The sequence below is a fragment of the Mesoplodon densirostris genome, chromosome 3 (assembly GCF_025265405.1).
Source record: "Mesoplodon densirostris isolate mMesDen1 chromosome 3, mMesDen1 primary haplotype, whole genome shotgun sequence".
NCBI classification, from domain to species: domain Eukaryota; kingdom Metazoa; phylum Chordata; class Mammalia; order Artiodactyla; family Ziphiidae; genus Mesoplodon; species Mesoplodon densirostris.
This window is the reverse complement of record NC_082663.1, coordinates 58,176,066-58,199,110: the sequence shown is the minus strand read 5'-3', so window position 1 is coordinate 58,199,110 and position 23,045 is coordinate 58,176,066. Positions and strand designations below refer to the sequence as shown.

General features: G+C 41.2%; 1 protein-coding gene across 4 annotated transcripts in view; it reads right to left on the bottom strand.

Annotated features, from left to right (window-relative positions):
* Positions 1 to 2: 2 nt before the first annotated feature.
* Positions 3 to 23,045, bottom strand: part of PTCD2 (pentatricopeptide repeat domain 2) — a 28,648-nt gene continuing 5,605 nt past the window's right edge. For 3 of the 4 annotated variants that reach the window (XM_060093026.1, XM_060093025.1, XM_060093027.1), the window contains 7 exons: positions 19,601 to 19,718; positions 16,490 to 16,568; positions 16,017 to 16,108; positions 13,388 to 13,501; positions 11,682 to 11,756; positions 4,743 to 4,856; positions 3 to 959 (listed from right to left, as the gene is read on the bottom strand). In XM_060093026.1, coding sequence (XP_059949009.1) covers positions 735 to 959; positions 4,743 to 4,856; positions 11,682 to 11,756; positions 13,388 to 13,501; positions 16,017 to 16,108; positions 16,490 to 16,568; positions 19,601 to 19,660 — 759 coding nt within the window. In that variant the 5' untranslated portion in view covers positions 19,661 to 19,718 and the 3' untranslated portion in view covers positions 3 to 734. The remainder of the gene's footprint in view (positions 960 to 4,742; positions 4,857 to 11,681; positions 11,757 to 13,387; positions 13,502 to 16,016; positions 16,109 to 16,489; positions 16,569 to 19,600; positions 19,719 to 23,045) is intronic. The other variant, XM_060093024.1, reaches the window with a different exon arrangement.

The window sequence follows — 23,045 nt, the reverse complement described above, 5'->3', positions numbered from 1 at the left end:
GAGAGTGTTATGTGGTTTTTATTGGCATTTATTTTGAAAAGCACGTGGATTGCCCATGACCAAAGTGGTAACCATTTAAATTTTGGCTTATTATCAGTTCTGAGAGTTAAATTCTGGTTGTTTGTTCTGCTGAGAAAACAACAAGTTTTCTCAGGAACCTTTTAATTTCTCTTATTTTTGAGAAAACTTGACCCTACTGAACATTGAATGAAAATTTCATATCAATATGGAGATTCACATAGGCACTATTATTTTACAGATGAAAAACTGAGCGCTCAAGTATCTTGTCTAGGGTCACAGGTAAATGATGACAAAAGCAGTGAGAAAATCCGGGGCTATTTCCCAGCATGGTAGAGTAGGGTTTCAGACCACGATTCCCCTGAAAATTAGCTGGAGGTGGCCACTTATAGGGAAATTCCTTCCTGTTAGTGCTTATTGGGTTCCCCTGGAGACCGTGACCATGTTCCTTCAAGGATCCTCAGCCCTTTACAAGGGGAAGCCTCCTTCCCGCGGGAGCCTGAGCTTTCTGCTTGCCTGTATCTAGATCTTCCTGGTGGCACAACATATGAACGTCTCAAGGCAGCACGCCAGCGCTCAATGATCTTGGAAATTTAAGGAGACGAAGTGTTAGTATACTGTACACTGGAGTACGATGCCCGATTTCTTAGGAAGCCAATAATTCCCTAGAAGCAGGCCCCCTCCAACTCAGACCCACGGATGGTTTGAACTCAGGGTTACTCAGCCCACAGGGACTGGCTGAGTGGCTGGAAGGTCCGACGGCTGACTGTCCTCTTGTTTAATAGCACCGTGTGGGATTTCCTGTCACTGGGGGTGTGGCAGAGCAGAGCATCCAAAGTGTAAGTGGTGACCTGGCCATTTATGTGCAGTTTCCCATACAGCTCATCAAATGTGGCCAGAAGAGTGGGCACATCCTTCACTTTTTCCCTCACTTTGACCAGCTGAAAAAAAAGCAAGAAGAGTAGATTGTTATATCTCTGCAAGATTTCTTCCGTGTTCTTTTTATCCTCCAAGAAGCAGAGATATAAATGCAAAAAAAAAAAAAAAAAAAAAAAAAAAAAGTAGAGTGTGCACCTAAAGTGGTAAAAACCAGGGTACTGGGGCACACATAGGTATAACTAACTATAAGGGATTCCATAAGCTGCAAACAACATTCAGGATTAGTACTTAAAAATCACCCCTGGTATTTTATAAAAGGGGGGTTCAAGTGGCGCATACTATACGATGAAACATACCAGGGAAAGGAGGTCAAACAGCATGGAATCAAGTGTGTCCAATTTAACAATCAGAGCAGGAGGCAGGGTCAAATGATGTAGGGCTTTCTAGCTCATGGTAAGTTTTTGGAATTTATTCTAAAAGCCATCAGAAGGTCCAAACTGGGACATGATCTGATTTAGATTTAAAAAGCTGTGTGGAGGGCTTCCCTAGTGGCGCAGTGGTTGAGAGTCCGCCTGCCGATGCGGGGGACATGGGTTTGTGCCCCGGTCCGGGAGGATCCCACATGCCGCGGAGCGGCTGGGCCCGTGAGCCATGGCCGCTGAGCCTGCGCGTCTGGAGCCTGTGCTCCGCAACGGGAGAGGCCACAACAGTGAGAGGGGCCCGCGTACCACACACACACAAAGAAAAGGTGTGTGGAGAACTGGAGGGTACAAGAATGTGGAGACTAATCTAGGTGCCCCCATCATAGGCCAGATGAGAACGGGTGATGGTTTAGACTGGGGAAGGTATAGAAAAGATGGAGAAGTAGATATATATGAAGTATATTTTGGAGATTAAACTGAAAGGATTTATTGTTGAAGGGGAGAGGAAAAGGGAGGCATCAAAGACATCTTCGCAATTTGGGCTTTAGTAACCTGGAGATGGGGGATGTCATTAACTGAGATGGGGAAGATGGCAGGATGAGATTTGGAGAGGGGAAATCAAGAGTTCTGTTTTGGACAAGATTGAGATGTCTGTGAAACATCTAGGCAGACATGTCCAGAGGTTATTGGCTACACAATTATGAGGCATGGGGGCGAGGTCTAGACCAGAGGTATAAATATTAGCATCACAAGTATATGAATGGTATTTAATTCTACAAAAATGAGTGAGCTCAAAATTAGAATGTGAATGTGAGTCTATCACATATACAGAGGTTGTGTAATATAACACAAACCTGCACACCTTCTTTTCAAACAAGGGCTCCCCACTGAACCTTCAGGTAAAGTTTAAACACTTCTAACATTCTTAAAAAGAATAGCTTGTTTAGTCCTCCTGTTCAGGGTGAGATGCAGCAGCACATGGCTTTCAAAAGAAGCAAAGCAGGTGAGCCAAGCTGGAGGTAACCTTGATCTCACTGCACATACTACATCAGTTCTTTTTTTCTTTTTTCTTTCTTTCTTTTTTTAACTACCTCAGTTCTCTTAAATCACTACAAAAATAAATATTAAATGGTATCACTAGGACCATCCTACAGTTGAAGCAGAAAACAGTTGGTACGACATTGTTTGTTAATTAAGTTTTAAAAAAGAAGTCAGTAAGGAAAGAGTTCACGTTGGAGCGGTTTCCGTCACGGTGCTGCAGAAAGTCCGCAGTTCTTTTCACCATTCCTCTAGTGGCACAACAGCACCTTCTCACCACACATAAAACATGTCCAGTAACTGGTGGCACAGACAGTAAATAGAGCATTTGTAAAATGCAGAGTTTTACAACATAAGACTCCACATGCCATCTCACAAAGATATTTAGAACTAGCTCAAAAGCTGCTGGAGTTTTAGGGATCAATTCACTTCTCAACAAGCAGCTCCCTGAGTAGCCTCACAGCAACCAGGGGATACACTGAACTAGAGGGTGAGCTTTCTAAGTAAATCAGCCTTATAGGCTTTGGGGGGGAGAATCAGATAAAAACAGTGAGTATTTTTCAGTGTGAAGTTTGGATGCTTTAGTCGTATAATTCAGGCAACATATTGATGGGCCAGGTCTAAGGAAGGATTAACATCAGTGCTAGTGAGAAAGCAGAAGTTGTGTCAGTGTGCTGTGCTTTAAAACCAGTTTATACTTCTGGTTCCCCTACTTTTCTAAACACACTCCCAAAAGGTTTAGGTCGGTCACAACCTACACAGAGCTAAGACCTCAAATAGAAAGAAGCTTTAAATTTAATCATAACCAGTTAGTTTCCTGACAAGCTCCCTTTACCAGCCTTCAGGTGGGAGTGAGGAATGGGACAGGGCTGGGAAGGCCACAGTGTGGCAGAGGTGGGGAGCCGCCACCTGCCCTCTGCCGCCAACCTGCCATCTCAGGTGCTAGCCGGAACCCAGCTGGGACCGTGCTACCAAAGGCCAGGGAAAAGGGAGAAAAGCTGGGGGAGGACCAACAGCCAGGCCCCTAGGTTAGTCAGAATGACTACAGCAGTATCATTACTAACAATAGGATCACTGCCAATAATTTATGATTTCCTCACAGTCTTTTTTCCCTGTAGGTTATATATGACTAGCCATGTACAAATGACTAAATTTCGAATGACTTACAATAATTCCTCTTTATGTGCTTAAGCCATCAGTATGACACAGTTCATTTGTTTCATTTTGCTTTCAATTTTTAGAAATTGCTTCTTTCTCTTCACTTTTATTTAATTTTATTTTATAATTTTGCAAAGCATTTATATGGTTCCATTAGTTGGTCTATTCAGGAGCTAAAACCACAGTTCTAATGAGAAAAGCTTTAATATGGTTTCATATCCGGCAGGTCTAGCACCTCTTCTTTCACAGAGTTTTCCCAGCTATTCTTGCTAGTTTGCTCTTTCTACTAAACCTTAACTACAGGAAAAAACCTAATGGTATTTTTATTGAAATGTTACATTATCACATTAACTTGGGCAGAACTGACTTTATGAGGTTAAGTCTTCCTATCTAAACATCCAGTAGGTCTTTTTTTTTTTTTTAACATCTTTACTGGAGTATAACTGCTTTACAATGGTGTGTTAGTTGCTGCTGTATAACAAAGTGAATCAGCTATATGTATACATATATCTCCATATCTCCTCCCTCTTGCGCCTCCCTCCCACCCTCCCTATCCCACCCCTCTAGGCCAGTTTGTCTTTTTACTTGTTTAGGTAGGGGAGATTTTCTTTTTGTTAAGATGAGAGATACTATAGCCTACTGTTTGCCTATGGGGATGATCCACAGGGAAGGCGAGCAATAGTGATGATGTTCAAAAGAAGGTGACACAACTTCTGGGCTGATGCCCTGGGCTGGCTGGGGGTGGGGATGGGCTCCCAGGCTCTAGAGAGGTGCCTACAGTCACCACGGCTTCCGGAGGGAAGGCTGAGCAGAGAGAGAGAGGGGCAAGGAGGCTGTTGGTGCGGCAGCAGTTCTCCTCTAATTGCTTCTGTTTCCTCTGTGAAACAGGAAGCAAGGTCATCAACTGAGAGTGAGGAGTGGGGAGAAGGAATTGGATGCTTAAGGAGAAAGGAAAAAGGAAAAGAAGAGGGCCGACACCCATGAAGACAGTGTAGGGAAAAGAACAGTGTAAAAGGAACAAGTTTTCCTAGAATTTCAGAGGATATATTGTGTTAGAGGAAAAAAGTCTGCACCCACACATAGACATCTAGCAACAGGAACAAGAGAGAGGTTGCCGGATTGGACAGTCTCTTTAAAGAGGTGGCCTAGAGGATTAAGGTATCAAGTGGACAGTTTAAAGAGTGTTCTTGCACCTTTGCAGGATTTCTGTGGAAACCGCCTACTCACCACTTCTTCTGAGAACACATGTTTTTTCACAAATCTTGATAGATTTCCCTCTGTAGCATCCTTTAGTATATCTATGAGGGTTTTCAACATGTTTGACTGGATATGGATCATAATCTGAATAAAAAGAAACAAGAAAAACAAGATTGAGCTAGTAATCAACACTGAGAAATGTACCCCATGAGATAAGCCTACATTTATAGGCATCTACCCTGCTTTCATGCCATTTCCTAATTCATTTGCTTGCTCAAGTTCAAAGGTGCTTTGAATGAATGCCCACCAGCCAAAACTTGTTTTCCAATAGCTAATCAAAACACCACAACTTCAAAACTTGCTAAAAGGCAGAAATGGAGAGAACGTGGATTTTGGACTCTGACATACTTGGGTCAGAGTCTTAGCACTGGCAGTTACAGCCAATTGACTCTGGCCAGGTATTTAATCTCTTTCAATATCTTTATTTGTGAAATGAGGAAAATACCTTTACATCTCACATTTTGAATTACTGTGAACATTAAATGAAATATCAGCACGCAGGAGGTACTCAACAAACATTACCATTAGATTCTTCTTCCCTATTTCCTCTAGATTCAGAGGATATGACAATCAGACAATCTCGTAAGACTGGCTCTGGGTCAAAAGATACCTTTATCCTTTTATTTTATTTTTTTGGTTAGGAAATTGCAGGCATACAGATTGTTCAAGTATAAAGTGGAAGCTGGTTAAAGTCTTAATGAGGCACTCCTATTTATACTATAGCTATCAAAACTGGGTGCTTGTACTTGGCTTTCAAAATGATACCACTAACTACCTTCCATCAGATACAATTAACATAAGGAAAAAAAAGAACACATTTCCCCCGCACCCCAATTACCAATGTTCACTAGTCTAATTTGAAAAATACAGCAAAGTTTAAAGAAAATGAGAATAACTCAGAATTCACCAACTAATGTTAACCATTGTTTACAATCTCATGTATTATCTTCCAAATATATTAATCCCCCCCACCCCCCAACTTGATTCTGATTTTTGATCAATTATTATAAAGTGAACATTTTCTCATAGCATCAAGAAGTTTTAGGAAAAAATAAAACCTCATTTTTAATGATGAATGCATAGCAATCCATCATATAAATCAAATAAAGCAATACCATACTTTATTATATCAATAAATGTCATACATTTTAAAAAATTGTTACTTTCTTAGACTTGATTCCCAGAAGTGAAATTACAAAATCAAAGGGTGTAAACATTTTTAAGCCTCTTGATCTTTAGGAAAGATAGTTTTTCTGGGAGAGTTATTCCTTTTTTATACCAAACCAACTAAGTTCTCTTAATAGTCCATTTTATAACATTGTATGTTTGTTGAGCAGTTGATCGGGGTGAGGGGTTATCTTTGGTCCTGAAGAACAGAATGAAATGGCCCCAAGCAGCCTAACTCCAAAAGCCCTGATCTAAGTTGAGTTCTAGAGCACAGGCAAAACCCTTTGTAGGGAGGGAACATTCCGTGGGTCTCTCACAGTCAGGCAGAAGCGCTGACTGTATTTTCAAGGATGTTTGTACAGCCAGCAGCCTGGGAGGACAGACAGTGTCTCATCCAAAGCAGAGGGCAGGTATGCTTACTGTCCAATTTAAGAGATTTGGGTTCCCCAAGTTCACAGTTCCTCTCTTAAAATATAATCCCCTGTGTGTGCAAGAAGCGTATAGACCTCTTCATGTCGCTCTGTGGGAACTGGGCTCAAGAAACTGCTGCAAAAATGCTAACCCGCTGGCTACTGCTATTGCTATGAGTAATAAACTGTCCTTCTTCTCTCGGTGTCTTGTGTTCTGTACCAGCATCCACAAAACTGTGGCAGGTTAACTCGTTAGCTCAGAAGTGGGGTAAAATCTCCAAGTCTTAATAGTTCTTAACAGTTTTGTTAGTAAAAACCAATCCCAATTTGGTTGGCAGTGGTCTGTCCTATCAAGGGCAAGAGAAGTCTACCTTGTTGATGCCACATCTGCAGTGCCTGGCACCGAGTAGACCCTCAACAATGAGAAATGAGAAAGGGAGTGTAAATTCCCTAGCAATTTACAGGGATTAACCTCCTGAAGCTCATGCTAGAAACTATTAATGATGTGCTTCTGAAAGATTTCAACTTTTCTTCCTGATTTTTCCCAGTTTCTCTCCTGCCTCCAGCAACTAACCCTGATTCAGCGGGGATTTCAAGAGTAAGGTTCAATACCTTGAACTATACTGCTGAAGGGCAACATAGATGAGGCAGTTACTGATGAAAGGCAAAGAAAAAATTTAAAGCTAGGAGTTTGTCTCAAACTGAAGTCTCAGGGTACAATTAAGAAAGCTAAATCAGGGTACAGTGCATTGCTTCAATCGTACAGATTTCCATCAAAAGGCTAGGAAAATTGAATTAGCAAGGAGCAGGGGGACTTTTCGTTAAGAAAAACTAGTCAAGGAACACATACTTCCCACCCCTCTGATTTTCTGAGACCTCAAGAAATGTGTCACTGGACACCTTTGCCCAAAAAAGGGAACAGAAGCCCTGAACATGCAGACATCTGCATTTCTTTTCTTTTCAAGTTTGCTATATTTGAAGTAGAATAGCACAGTGTGGTAGAGACTGCTAATTTTCTAACCAATATCCACATTTCCCTTCTTTGTTTTGATAACAGAGCTCCCTAACTTTAACTGATGCTGTCGTGTACGGAACTCAAAAACTGTATTTCTCAGGTTTGTCTGCAACTAGATGTGGTCATGGGATCAAGCTCTCGCCATTAACATGTAAGTACAAGTTGCTGGGTGAGACATTTGGGAAAGCATTCTTAAATGGGACCAACTTCTTTGTCCTCCTGCGTTCTCCTACTTCTTGCTGGAATAGATGTAATGGATAGAAGTCATGTGCTTAGGATAGGGGTATGGAAATACAAGAGGCCAGGTCCCTGATGACATCACGGAATGTGATACCAGACCTAGACCGACCACCTCTGGTTTCCTACTTGGAAGAAAAAGAAATCCTCTGATTTGTATAGACTCTTGTATTTTTAGAGTCTGCATTGCTTCCAGCCAAATGCAGTTCTTAAACATACAGGTGAGACGCTGCCACAAAGGGGTTTATGAGAAATAATAAGTCCTGTCTCCTTTCCTACCGGTGTGGCCTAGAACTTCCCAGCATGAGCTAGAACTTTAGGGTGGCCCTGGTGAGTAGGAGAAACAAACATTACAACATTTACCTGTGTTAACAAATAAATGATAAAAAAGCAGTGAAACTCACCACTTGTCAATTCCCCTGTAAGGTAATTCAATTCCAGAATGGGTCTAGATTTCTAGAGAAATGATTAGAATTCAAATAAAATCAGTGGATCAGTGGAGAACTACCCTTTGTTGGCCTCTGCTACTTTCAGACATATTTGAGGAGTGGAAATTAGTCCTCTTACGTTAAGCAGCGATGCTAAGTAAAGAGGAGGCTACAGTTCTTCTGCCATTGACGGGTTTAAATTGAGACTCAAAGGGCAGAGTCAACACGCACACGCCTCGATGAGATCATGTGCTCAACCAGTTCGGTGCGGAGCAAGCATGAGCCGGGAAACGGGGAGCCAGGCCCTCTGGGTCGTGTCAGCAGCAGGAGCAATTTCAATGAAAAGAAAATTAAGTTGAGGGGGAAAATTAGGTAAGTTCATATTCCAACTGACAGCAAGAAAAGATTTTCGTGTAAGGCATTAATTTTTAAAGTAGATCAGAAAACAACTTCATTTATTTCTGCTGATACTGACTGAACAGACTCTATTCAGTCTACTTGTTGGGTTTCCATTTCTGAATAATCAACAAATTGCCCTTAAGGATTCTAAGCAGATGACTCAGCCTTTGAGAAGCTAGGGCCCAGAATTAAATTATTTTTTTAAAAACCTGCTCTAATAACAGAGACCCAGAATCTGAAAATTATTAAACCTGAGAATGGCAACCAGCCCTTTTTCACCATTCCCGAGGAAGGAAGAAGAAACAGGCTTGTGTTGAAATATGAGAGATTTAGATTGGACACTTGCAAGAAATGCCTGAGTGAAAATTTTTAAACAATAAAACAATCTTTAAGTTTCTGGACAATGGATAATTCTGCGACCCAATTCATGGAGGGGATGGTTCATATTCAAAATCAATTCAAGGATCCTTACAGAGCGCTTGCCAGAAACATGCCCATTCATTCGACCACGTTGATCGGCCGTCTCCCCGCCCCCCAACCCAGCTCTCCCAGGAGGAGCTGTTCCTGCTGCCAGGACTGAACAGCCGAGGAATCTAAATTCAAGGACATGGAGTATGTGCACTAATAGCAGGTTCGTTTTTTGACATCCAGTCCTGTGTTCCTTTCACCATTCCGGAGAAGCAGTTAGCTCCAGTCCTAGATAAAAGACGCACAATGCTAATCTCTGTAGGTCTGGAGTGGTGGGGAAACCCTAGGCTCTATATGTAGTCAAACAGATTTGATTGTGTTAAAAACTTTGACCCTGCTATTTAATTAGCTGTGAGAACCTGGGTAGTTTACTTACCCTCTGATTCTTCATTTTCCACGTATAATATGGAGAAATACTGTTCTGACAGTGTTGTATAAAATAAACCGACGAATATAAGTATCTAGCGTGGCACCTTAGCTAAAATAAACTGAAACCCTGCCGATCTCACTCTCTTCCATTTCTTATCAACCCTTATTGATCCCCCCATGCCCATTTCAACTCTAGGAAAAGCGACTAATGACCCACATAAAACTCTCACACTCTCCTGTGTTTCTTTCCCCCCTGATGCTATGAGCCACCTGGAATCCTAGCAATTCTCCTGCTATCCAATCATGAAATGAGTGCATCTGCAGGCCACTCTCTCAGAAGCAGATAAATATATCAATACTTGGAGGTGCTGAGCCGTCTACATCCAGTAGGAAGCTGAGAAGAAGAAAAAATAACATAGGCGTCTGCTGGAAGACCGGGATTCCTAGTCTGTTGGGCTTACTGGCTCAAATGACCTGGACTTCTGGACTCTGGACCTTTGCCACCCTGGCCTCCTTCAGCTGAGAGCTTTTCAGGCTGACCTGCAGTTTCTGTTCAGGTGCCCAGTCTTGGGCCAGGGGCTGCTTGCGGGAGGCCACGGCATGTAGGGCTATCAGTTCTCTTGGGTTTCAATCCACTGGTGCGATTCCTTCCCTGTCTTTTTCTGTTGCTTCCTCTTCCTCACCATGAATGCCGTGAAGACTCATTTCTGGGACCTCTTACCTCCCTTTTTTGTGGCATTCATCCGTGTAGAGCAGATGCATTACCCGGTTTTACAGGTAAGTTCTTAACTGGCAGCTTTGCCACTCATCCCCACTCCAGGCTCCTGCCCTTTGCCAACGACACCATCTCTTTTTGGGTATTTTTCTTATATTTAGCCTCTCCCCTCCCAAACCCACCTCTTTCCCTTTTTTCCCCCCAGGTTCTCGACTATCACTGTGTCCATCTTTCTGGTTCCCTAGGCTCATCTTTCCCTCCTGTGTAGGCATTTTGAAAAATAAATTTGAGGTCAAATATAAGGTAGTCTTATCTCAGACTTCTCGGTGGAACTTGTTCCCCAGAATTTACCATAAAGGCTTATCTAGTCCTTCTCTTGAAAGTCATCTGGGCACTGGTCTGGGGGTGACGTTTGAGGATAATTATGGGCAGAACTGAAAACCATGGGAGCTTGCCGTTATGCCCAATTCCTGTTCATGGGTTCTAGGATTTGTTAGAAATAAATAATCCTTTCTATTTAACATATTTCATTTTAAACAAATACTACTGGTATTAGCAAGCATCACTGAACACTGATTACATGCCAAGCACTAACTGTGTTGTGTTCACTAACTACTTTATATGCATTATTCTTTCAATTCTCCTAACCAAAGAATGGTACTATTACTACCGCTACTTCCGATAAAAGGAAAATGGGGTGGTAGAGGTTAAGTAACTTTGCCTAAGGACTCAAAACTAGGAAGAGAACTAGCAAACTAACTAGCAAACTAGAACCCTCAGCAAAACTAACCTCCCAACAGAGAATGCCCTTTCACCTCCATGCCTCCAGGCCCACAGCCCTGTCCTCCTTCAGAACACTGCTCAGCAATGTTCTTCTCCCCAGTTCTCCGTTAGCGCCTGCTGGCCAGCCCTTTGCTCCCCAGCCTGGAATACCGCACTGGCTATGACCCGCTATCCCAGTTCATGTCATGCTGGTGTTTACTCATTTCGGTTCTTCAGACAATGTTTTCCTCATCTTGACCCCTTGATGTTTCAGGAGACTGTAAGTTCCTGGACGCTAGGGGCTTTCTTTTCAACTCCCCACAACACACGTACTCAGCATACAAGCAGGGCCTCAGCAGGGCCTAGCTGAGTGGGGGCTGTGATGTCGTTAATGACAGGAGAGTCTCGTAGTCTTTTCATTGCCCCAGGAAGGCACAGACGCCTCACTGCTCACTGAAAAGGTGGGCCACGGCAGGCTGGCAACAAAGTAAGGATGAAAATGGCTCGCATTCATTGAATGCTTACCAGGTTAGATGCCACCTTATGCCATAGGTGTACTGACTCCGTGAGTCAGGTACCATGGATAGGATGTTATCAGCACGCAGGCTCTTCCTAAGTCTCAGTGGAGAGACTGCAGAGTCCATCTCCCTTCTCTCTAAATCGACAGCCTTCTGTAGTCATGTGTTACACCTGCAGCATTTAGCCACCTCTTATATCTGAGCATATCTGTGTTTCCCACCTATTTATACACTCCTGGAAGCACGTATTGACTCCTCTCATAGGGCTCCATTATAACTCTCACACAGTGATCAATAAGTGAACATAATGGATGAAGACCTTGGGAGATCAAAAGTCATTTGTTGTACACAGACAAAAAAAATCTAGACTTCATTTTATTACATTTCAAGCCTTACTTTAAACCATAAGGAAGTCACTTACATTTAAATTAGTGCAGATTATGCTTTCTGGCTTCATGATTTGAGAAAAAATGGATATAGCTTTTGCCAGCTGGTTCTAAAAGGAAGAAAAACAAGTCATACCCCCAAGGCATATAAACATTACTCTGCTATCATAAAGATCATTTAAAGATGTCAGGATAGTCCTGTTCATGGTGCCCCAGGGTTTTGAAGTCCACAAAGAAAAAAAGTTTTTTGGTAATCAAAAATGAACATTCTATAAAGTGTTTCCTACAGTGGCATATTACTGAATGTTTTAACAACCTGCCTGAGTTCCACGTTTTAAGATGGGGGCATAAAGTTGGCATTTCCCCTTCTCTCAATGGAATGAGCTTTCAAAAAAAAACAAGGTTGAGAAATAGAAATGCACACCCATCTTTGACATAATTAGAACATAGCAGAAACCTCAAACCACAGAAGAAATTTGCATTGCCAAAAACACTGGAGATGGAGCATACGCGAGTTCCAGACAAAGCAGTAAGAGGAGGACGTTGCTGCATATCTCAGAAGGAGTGCACAAAGTAGTTCTCAAAGGTGAGGGCACAGGCTGAAGTACTAAATTCCTGTTTACAATGATGATAATAGAGTTTAGGACTAGTAATGAGGTCTTTGGATCCTTTTGGTGGCAGAGGTGAGGCTAATCAAGAATTTACACAGATCAGCCATACTTGCAGGAAACAATATGTCACTTATAGCAGCAGCAGAGAAGAGACTTTTCATTGAAAATCACCTACATGCCTACTCCCATTGGCCAGGAAGGAATAGAGCCAATGCGTATTTGTAGACAAAACTCAGAAATAAAGAAAAGTCCTGCTAGCCTAGAACATGGCAACATGGCGCTATTCTCTTCTGACATGAATCTTCTGCAAGTGGCTGGTCTAAGCATCTTTCAATGATGAATAACCAAAAAAGAACCAGCATGTAAACTATATAAAGACATTATGAGGAAGAAAGAAAAAAAGGATTACAGCAAGAAAAAAAAACAAAAACAAAACTGGCTGATGAAGAACTCCCAAAGGAAAAATGTTTTCATGGATATAAGGGACAGAAAAGAGAAAAACTAACAAGATCAAGTCACTCAGAAGTGGAAAAAAAAAAATTCAGGCAGGCCTCAGATTTCTCCATAGCAACATTCCATACTAGAAGACAAAAAAAAAAAAAAAAAAAAAAAGCCGAAGAAAACCTCAAGTAAAGGAAATATCACCTCACAATTTTATATCTGGCCAAACTGTAGTTCAGGTTTAAAAAAAAAAAAAAAGGGCAAATAATTTTAAATACCAAGAACTCAAGGAGTACTGTTCCCCTGAGGAATTTACTAGAACACATTTTGGAGAGCCTTAAATTAAAACCATTCCCTGAGCACGTTACATGGTAAACGAATCATTGGAAATTTCCACTTTAATTATTTGAGAAACTTCTCTGAGTACAGCCTCCCTCATTGATTTTCCATAGGATCCTGGCCAGCCCCGTGTAAACAGAAGTGCACGTTAGGCCCTCAACTATAAATGAAAACATTCTTTGGAGGCAGAGGTATAGATGTAGGTTGCCATGGCACCAAAGGGACTGGTCTCTTTATGGGGACTTTTTCTTTATGACAGAGTCAGAGGAAAAAAGATAAAAGCAAGAACAAATGAAAGTAGTAAAGCCTTGCATACTCCTAATTCACTTCTGTGCACCCCAAAGCCGTACCTGGTTCAGAGCTAATGCCACTGCAAAACAGGATGCTCTCCTGGAGAGGATTTCTCCCTTGATGAGGGCTTCTTCTCTTAACGTGGTACAGATTGTAAAAGATTCAGGGCTATTCTGGGGGAAGACAGGATTGCTCAATAAATAAACATCACAAACCTTTAGGTTAATAAGATGATTAATGGTGCCCAGTGTTTCAGATTTCCTTTTGGAAGAATTTCCTGGAGCCTATCTCAAGCCGCTTAAAAGATTAAGCTCCATATAGAGACTATTTGCAAATAGACTCAGTTATCTATGTATTAGCGGCTCAAATCTTAAATGAACTTTATTTTGAGCTCTTTGTCGGTTTTCTGACTTGGGGCAGCTTTACCCACAAACATACAGGTCTCTTCTCATCCAGGCAGGCTGGTTTCAAGACATAGGTACCATAACATACACGTGTGAAGAGTCAGCCTGCTACTACCGTATTAAATGATAAGAGGAAAGCTTAGCAACACCACAGAACTTTTCCTTAGGGGGTTTCCAATCTGAAAATATCCATGTTAAGTCAAATGTTTGAAAACATGAAAACATATCTGAATGGAAATCATGAAAGAATCCCATAAAACCAGATGCCTTAAAACAAAAACCAAACAGAAAAAACCACACACACCAGGAAGATGAGTGATATACAACGTAGCAGACAGCAGCGGTAAGACAGAATTCTCTTCCTTTGTCTATGTTGTAGGGGGGTTAGGTTTACGAGAGCAGCATTAGTTCTGTACCTGTGTGTGTCTGTCATGGCGTGATTCGTAACTCAAATCCTAAAGGAAAACCTGAATTTAATGAGAGGGGACGGTTCCCAGAATTGGCTTGGAATTTGTAACAGCCGAACAGTTCAATTTTTCAACCCCAGTCTCCACTGGAGTGAAACAAGTTATTCTTGAACACAATATAGGGCAGCAGTCCCCACCCTTTTTGGCACCAGGGACAGGTTTCGTGGAAGACAGCTGTTCCACGGAGCTGGGGGTGGGGGTGGGGATGGGTCAGGCGGTAATGCGAGCGATGGGGAGTGATGGGGAGCGGTGGGGAGCGGCAGGTGAAGCTTCGCTTGTTTGCCCACCGCTCACCTCCTGCTGTGCGGCCCGGTTCCTAACAGGCCGCGGACTGCCACCGGTCCGCAGCCTGGGGATTGGGGACCCCTGTTATAGGGGAGAAAAGTCCTCTGGCCCTTTGTAAGTAGTAGAGTTAAATTCTCTCCACTTCAGTATACGCTCAGGGAGACATCTCTAAGGAGGTCAGGAAACTGTGTATCACGTGCTGAAGAACCGACGCTCAAGTGTGTGTCATGTTGGCCCCTGTTCACAGAATCATAAAGTGGCAGGATTGGAAAGGATCCTCTAGTAATCCAGCGGTCAGCAAACTACGACCCTGGGGCCAAAGCCAGCCTATGGCTAAAAATGGTTCTTCGATTTTTAAAGATTTGTAAAAACAAAAACAAAGAAGATGTGACTAGGACCGTAAGTGGTAGAGACTGTATGTGGCCCCCAAAGCCTAAAATATTAACTATCTGGCCTTTTATAGAAAAAGCTTGCGGGCTCCTGAATCCAAATGCTTCATTTCACAAATGAGGTAAGTGACCACTTCAAAGCCAGCTCACGTTAAAGTTGAGACTAGACTCCACATTTCTCAATTTCCAAGTTGGTTTCTTCCCCCTGTAACCCAACTGCCCCTCTTGTTTTGGAAAATTGGTATTGCTGTGCTTTTCAGGGAAATGTTTCAATAGCCATGTTCTACCTTACTTAGTGTTCCTTCATTTTCAGTATAAAAAGGTTTTGTTAAGTTTCCAGTGTTAAAACGGCAAGAATGTGTAGAGTAATGCATGGAATCTTGGTCACTGTACTATTTCAGTTACCATTTATGTATTCAATAAGTAATTAAGAAACAGTCTACGTGCAAGAAACAATCCTGATACAGTAATGAGACAGGGATTTATAAGTCATGCTCTCTGTTCTCAAAGAACTCATTTTAATGTCACATACATTGATTAAAGATCACTTGTGAACCAGGCACTGTTAGGTGCTGGCAAATAAAGATGCCTCAAGGAGTTTACCCTCTAGTGGGGAGGATGAAATGTGCATCCACTGAGTAGATCAGGCAGTGTTATAAGTGCCATGTCTGTGAGTACAAATAGATCACAATCAAGGGATACTGAAGGACAGAGAGAGCACATCCAACTTAGGTGGTCACAGAAAAATTCACACATGAGGACAAAGTAGCCCTTGAGTTCACCAGTGAAGGATGCTAAGACATCCATGGGAGAGGGCCACAGAGAAGACTGGTCTGGTGAGGTCCAGCAAGAGAAAGAGGCCTCTAAAGCAGAGTGTGAACCCAGCATGCTGTTTCTTGTTCTCATTATCTACACAAATGCCAGAAAAGATGGAAAGACGATAAAATTGCTTTTCCCATGATAGAACTGTCTGACATGGCTAACTTGGGTTTGCTAAAAATGAACATATTTAAAATGGAAATATCTGAACCAGATGGAAAACAGACTTCAGGGGAACTGAATTTTATTTGTAGAGAGAAAAAAAAAAATCCTCTCTCAAACATTACCCAAAATGCTCTAAAAGTTTAGGGAAGACAGTCTTACCAGTTTGTAGCAAATTGCAAAAGCAAGGACGTAAGTATCTTTGTTGAACTTCACATCTTGGTTTTTCATCTCAATCAGTACTTCCAATGCACCTGTCAAAAGCCAGGAGTGGGCCGGTAGTGTTAAATGCGTTCAAGTGAGTTCAGAGTCCTCTACTATTGATTCCCAGAGTTCAATCTGTTTAGCTCCATCTACTGAAAAGTATACTTCAGCACAATAAAAACTTTAAAAGTCATTTATCAATTAACTAAATTTCAAAATAAATTATCAGGTCATACAGGAAGAACTAGTATTTTAAAACCTATTATAATTGCAGCATAAGTAAAATCTGGGGTGTTTAAGTCATGATGTGATGCAATAATGTTTTCACACTTAAAGAATGGGGTCTCCATAATTCAGCCACTCATCAGGAATATAAAGATCATTTTTACATAGTCCATTGTTTTTCAGCAAACATAAATTGTGATACTTACTTTTATATTTACCTTTGATAAACAACATATCCATCAAAATATTGAATGATGTGGAGTCTGAGAAGAAACCTCGTAAATGCTAATGAAGAAAAACAATATAGTTTAGTTAAAAGGTAAAACTATTAAGGGAGTACTTATACTGCATCTTCTCTGTCTAGGACTGTCTACATATTTTATTCATTTAGCAAGAAAAATTTAAATGGTGCCCACTCTTTTGGGGTCATGCCTTTAGCAATGGGCACAGTGAACAAGAGGCAAAAGATACGGCAAGAGATCCCTAGGTTTCAGAAATACAGTGAAGGACGTCTTTATGCAATGGGCTCTGTCAAGCTTAGAAGAAAAGAAGCAAGCTGGTTAGCCCTCCTGGGGGTTGTCTTGGAACCTGGGTGCAGAATATTAACACAAAGTGGCAGCTATAAGTATGCTTGAGGGCTAAGGTGGGAGAGGCTTACACAACTATGATCCTCTTTTGGCAAACGAATAATAGTTGACTATTCACTTTTTGAAATAACTCACTAAAACAGTGGTTCTCAACATTTTTAATGGGATGATAATGTGACACATGCTATTCAAATACACCATTAAATGTCTTGTGCAAGTCTGTTATTTTTTTTTTTTGAGACCCTATTAGGCAGACCCTATTCTAGGTGTTAAGAATAAAGAAATGGGGGCTTCCCTGGTGGCGCAGTGGTTGAGAGTCCGCCTGCCGGTGCAGGGGACACGGGTTTGAGCCCTGGTCTGGGAGGATCCCACATGCCGCGGAGCAGCTGGGCCCGTGCGCCACAGCTACTGAGCCTGCGCTCTGGAGCCTGTGGCCCGCAACAAGAGAAGCCACCTCGGTGGGAGGCCCGCGCACCACGAGGAGTGCTTCCCGCTCGCTTAACTAGAGAGAGCCCGCACAGCGATGAAGACCAACGCAGCCATAAATAAATAAATAAATAAATAAATAAATAAATATAAATAAATAAATAAAGCAAATGCAAAAAAATATTAAAAAAAAAAGAATAAAGAAATGATGAAGGAGACAAAGACCCTGCCCTAAACTCTAGTAGGGCTTATAATCTAGGGGAGCTTAAATTCTGGCAGAGGAGACAATGAACAAGTGAATAAAACAAGCAGAAGAAATAAACACATAATTTCAAGTATCAATAAGGGCTATGAAGAACAATGGAACAGGATAAAGGGAACAGAGGAGATGACGGAAGGTGGTCAGGGAAGGCTTTCTGAGAGGAGGAGACCTCAAGGAAGTGATGCAGATGTGGAGCACTCCAGTCGGAGGCCACGGGCCTGTTGTCTGAGAGAAAACCAGAAGGTCCACAGTGGAGTAAGCAAGAGGGAGAGTGGCAGGAGATGGAGTACCACAACGGGACCTTGAGGGCATGGTCAGGGGTCCGAGTTCTATGCTAAGTGGGATGGGAAGCCGCCAGAGCAGCCCCGTCCATAGGGAGAGATTGCAAGCCTCAAGTGTGAGCCATGTACGTGACTCTAAATTTTCAAGTAGTTTCATTTAAAAAAGTAAAAAGAAAGATGTGAATTCAGTTGAATAATATGTTACTTAACCCACTAAATCCAAAATTTCAACATGTAATCAATATAAAACATTATTAATAAGATACTTTACATTCTCTTTTTTATGCCAGGTATTTAAAATCCATCATGTATTTTACACTACAGCCCATGTAAATCTGAACTAGCCGCAGTCCAAGGCCTCCAAGGGTACACGGGGGTAGTGGCTACCATACTGGCAGCACTTCAGGGTTCTGGGCAGGGGACACGACAGGGTAAGGTGGAAGCAGGATTAGGCTTTATGGAACTTGACTCTAATTCAGTTTATTTTACAACTCCAGGAAACGTATACATACATGAATGTTTCATGCCCAGGTAGGTTAAAAAAGACAAAAAACTTTACCCTCATTTTCTTTCTTTTTGTTTCTTTTTATCATTATACTCATGGCTATGATTTATTACAGTGAAACGTTTGTTTTCTTTTAATTATAACATTAACATATGCTTATTACAAAATAGTCAAACAATACAAAAGTATATACAGTAAAAAGTGAGGATTTCCTCTAATTCTACCCCCTGAAGATAAGCAGTAGTTTAGTGTATATCCTTCTAGATTTTAAAAACATATATGCTATAATGTAAATATGTATGTATGTTTCTTCTTTTAGGAAAAAATAGGCTCAAACTAATCCATACTGTTCTTAAACCACCTTTTCTCTGCTTACTAATATATTATGGTCATCTTTCTAATACCCAGGGTCCTTAAAAGAGGGGCAAGGTGAGAGTTAACAGTTCCTCCATGGATTCAAGACTTTATATGAAAAAAAGTAAGAGGCAAAAGGACAACTTAGTTTTGGAGATTTTTAAAAATATTAAAATGTCCCAGGGGGCCAGCCCTGGCCCCAAAATTTAATAAATGTTTCTGACCATGGATGAATTTATAATGTCTCTGAGTCCCCGTTTCCTCATCTGTAAAATGGAAATAATAATAGTACCTACCTCGCCAGGGCTATTGTGGGAAACAAATGAAATGAAACATGTATAATGCTTAAGCATGATGCTGCGAACTTGGTAAATATTCAATGAATAATTACAAAACTAATTATTGTTACTTTTGCTTTTAGGAAAATAAAATCAGAATATGTGAAAAGCAGAAATTCTGAAAACAGAAAAGCACTTTACAACATAGCCTTCAACCAGGAGTAAAAATACGAAAACAGGAGAGAGGCACAGGTGAAGAAGAGGAAAGGCAGTCTTAAAATGGCAGCCTGCCTCCAACTATCCCCCACTAAAAGCTCCTCAAAAGAGAAGATGTCAGTCCCAGGTGGACACACATCCAAGGTGGGTAGATACCTTGTAATCTGTACTTACACCTCTTCCACACCTGTGTATAAAGAGACCTACACCTCTTCATAGGCAATGACTCCAAGGAAACCTTAAAAATCCAGGGAAGAGCTCATTCCCTCAACCCAGCAGCCTTTCTCTGAAAATCTAACCCAGAAATAATGTGTATAGAAGAGCTTCCCTTCCTAAATTCACTGAAAACACCCCATCCTCAGCGCAAGGAAGTCACCATGGCAGGGAAAGCAATTGGGAGACAGTAACCTGGTCTTTGATGAGCTCCACTGCAGATTCCTCAAGATCCAGCTCGTAGCACAACCGCATGAAAAGTGGTCCAAACTTGTACTCCCCCAAAGTGATATTCCTGTTCTCTGCATGGTACCTGGTAATCAAAATAATTCAGTGAGCCAAACAGTGGGACCTGAGGAAAGACAGACCATGGCATGCACTCTACTAGGTGTTGGGGACACAGCAAAGAATGAGGTCCTCTCACAGTCTGGAGGGGAAAGTGCAGAATTAAAGATGACCAGAAGAATCCTGGCAAGCAGAAGTATACTAGGCATTTAAATAAACAAACAAGGTCGTTAGAGGCCCACATACTCTGAAATAAAAGAAAGTAAAAATGCAGATTGTAATCATCTCAATTTACCAACAACCTGCTAGGACTGAATGTGAGCATATGTCAGGGAATAGCAGGGGTCTTGTATCTGTAAGCCCAGCAGAATGGACTGTCTCCTTCCATGCTCCTGGAGAAGAACAAGGAAAGGAGTGGGGTGATGCTGTGTCCCCCTCAAGTCTGGCTTTATCCCCATATGGGATGGCAAATGACCAATAGGTGCATTTTACAATTTAGACCAATTTCTCTGTTTTTCTTGGCTAAGGGAAAAGTATATGTGGACTACAATCACCTAGCCAAACAAATTAAATGCAGCTTTGAAATTTTAGTTTTAGAAAAAGGCTAGTTTCAAAGACAGTGATGTTTTATATGTATGTGGCTTGGGATTTCTACAAGCAGCCAGTCTGCCAGTTAGAACTGCAGAACTGAAAATCCCCCCCCATAAATTTCCTTTCAATAACCAACTCTTTCTGCTTTAGACACCAAGAAGACAATCTGGTGACAAAACAAGTACCTCATGATTGCATGTAAATCAGATTTTAGGAAGCTCTGATTTTAAAGAACAGAATATTCTTTTACCTTCTGCTAAAATCACTGAGAAAAGTCATAATAGCATATGGATAGTCTATTTTAAACATATATACTGCCAAAAAGAATGATGAGTGTACTTTTAAAGATATATTTCATAATCCAATTATAAAAGTTACAAAAAATATTCATTGCTTTATTTACAACAGTTATGAATTAACTTATTATATCAAAATATCAAGTTGTAAACCTTAAAAATATACAATTTTTATTTGTTAATTATACCTCAATAAAGCTGGAGGAAAGAAGAAATAATTAAGTTATTAAAAGGCAATATAGTGTCGTGATTAAGGATCTTTAGACTCTGATTCCAAAATGACAGTTCAAATCCCAGCTGTTTTACTTACTAACTGTGTAACCATGAGCAAATTAATTAATGACTCTGTACCTCAGTTTCCTCATCTGTAAAATGGAGATAAGAAAAGAACTCAACTCAGAGAGTTTTTGTGAGGATCAAATGAGATGATATGCCTGGCACACAGGAAGCCTTACACATATGCTCCCTCTTATACAATGTAAGGCACGCTGAGGAGGACATCTTTAAAAATCAAAGTATTTCAGTAAATAATGTCAAGAGAAATGTGTGCCAGATTAAAAACAAAAATGAAAAATTTCCTAACTTAAATGACATTCACACTAATAAAAGTGTTAGAAAGTCACAGAGATAGTTAATATCACCTCTTCTTGACAACAAACATTCAAGTTAGAGGATCTAAAACCCTTCTATAAACCAAACAACAGCATGTGGTCCAGACTATGAGGAGATTCAGTTGTTCCCCATTTTGGCTCAATAAAGAGCTTATGTTCTGGCTCGTTGCTCTTTTTCCCCAACGGGGGGGCCGCCTGCCTCAGGAAGAGAGAGAACAGGTTGGTTAGGCCGAGGATCGACCGCCCCCCCGAGCTTGTCCAGCTGTCCACAACTAGAGGGAAAGGACAGCAACCAGGCAGAAAGTATTAGCATCAATAAAGGGATTATGAGTCATACTTTGCATGTTTATGACAAAAATAAGAGTGGAAGGAGCATTTAGAATGTTATCCTGTTTTGTTCTTGTAAACATCTGATAGCTTTGGGTAGTAAAAAGAAAACTGAGTAAAATGAGCCAGAGGGTCTCAAATGATTCAACTGTATGAAACTGAAATAGCAGGTTTAGGTTTGCAGATACAGTGTGACTGTGAATTAGCATAATCCCTTTTGGAAAATAATCTGGCAGTCTGTATTGACAAGCTTTAAAAGGTGCATGCCCTCCGATCCCCAAAAGGAAATAAAGAATAAATTTTATGCATAGAATTTGCTCATCATGGCATTATTTATCCTGGTGAAAAATTAGAAATAATTTAGATGTTCAACAATAGGGGCACAGTTAATTAAAATACCTAACCTATAATCGAACAGTGTATAGCCATTAAAATATGATTCCTAGAGTATTAACGGCAAAAACATTTATGCTACAATGCTAATTAGAAAACAAGAAAATATCATTTTATATACACAGTAATAACTACAACTATGTAAAATAAACCCTACCTAAACCTCAGAATCTTTGCATGGAAAAAAATCAGTGAGAAAATATATCAAAATATTAACAGTGGTTTCTTGGATGTGGTAGACAGGCCCCAAAGGTGGCCGCCACCATTCCTCCCTGTATGTGCACGCGGCTCCGTCCTTCCAGAGGTGGAATCCTTTCCCCTCCCCGTGGATCGGGGCTGGCCGCTAACTCGCCCTGACCAAGAGAATGGGACGGGAGTGAAGACATGCCAATCCTCGGCAGCCCCACAGGGCCTGCAGCTTCCACGTGTGCTGTGCGCTAGTGCAGCTCAGGCTGGACTCGTGAGCAGTGAGGTTCTACCAGCGGGGGGAGGGGCTGCACGCAGGGGCACTGAGGCTTCAGAAACGCAAGCGAAGCCTTCTTGGACCTCCCGGCTCAGCCCACTAAAGCTGACTGCAGGGGTGCAGGTGACTTCAGCCGATAACAGTAAGAACTGCCCAGCTGAGACAGGCCTCAGTTCCTGACCAACAGAGTTATGAGAAATAATAATCAGTCGTCATTTTAAGTCATTAAGTTCTGGTGTGGTTTGTTATACAGCAAGACACAATCGAAACAGCAAACTGTGTGATGTAGGCGGTGTTTCTTCTTTCTACTTTTTCGTGTTTTTCGAAGTTTCAATGAAATTTGCATAATTCTGTTTTTCTTTTCCTTTTTAAAAATAACATTAATTTTATCACATTATAAAATTAATAATGTCCCTTATAGACAAGTTTGAGAAATCAGAAAAGTACACATTTAGACGAACAAAAAATATAATATTTCAAAGAACCATGGTTAACTTACAGTATGTATTCTTCCAGTATTCCATATATGAATACCTCGTATTTTTCTCTGTAAATGTACAGTATAAATGCAGGTTCATGTATAGAAATGTATCTTTAAAGAATGGTGAAAGGAAGCTGTTGATTTGGTGCCATCCTGCTCCCAAGAGACACCTTTGCTCGGTTTCCTAACAGCA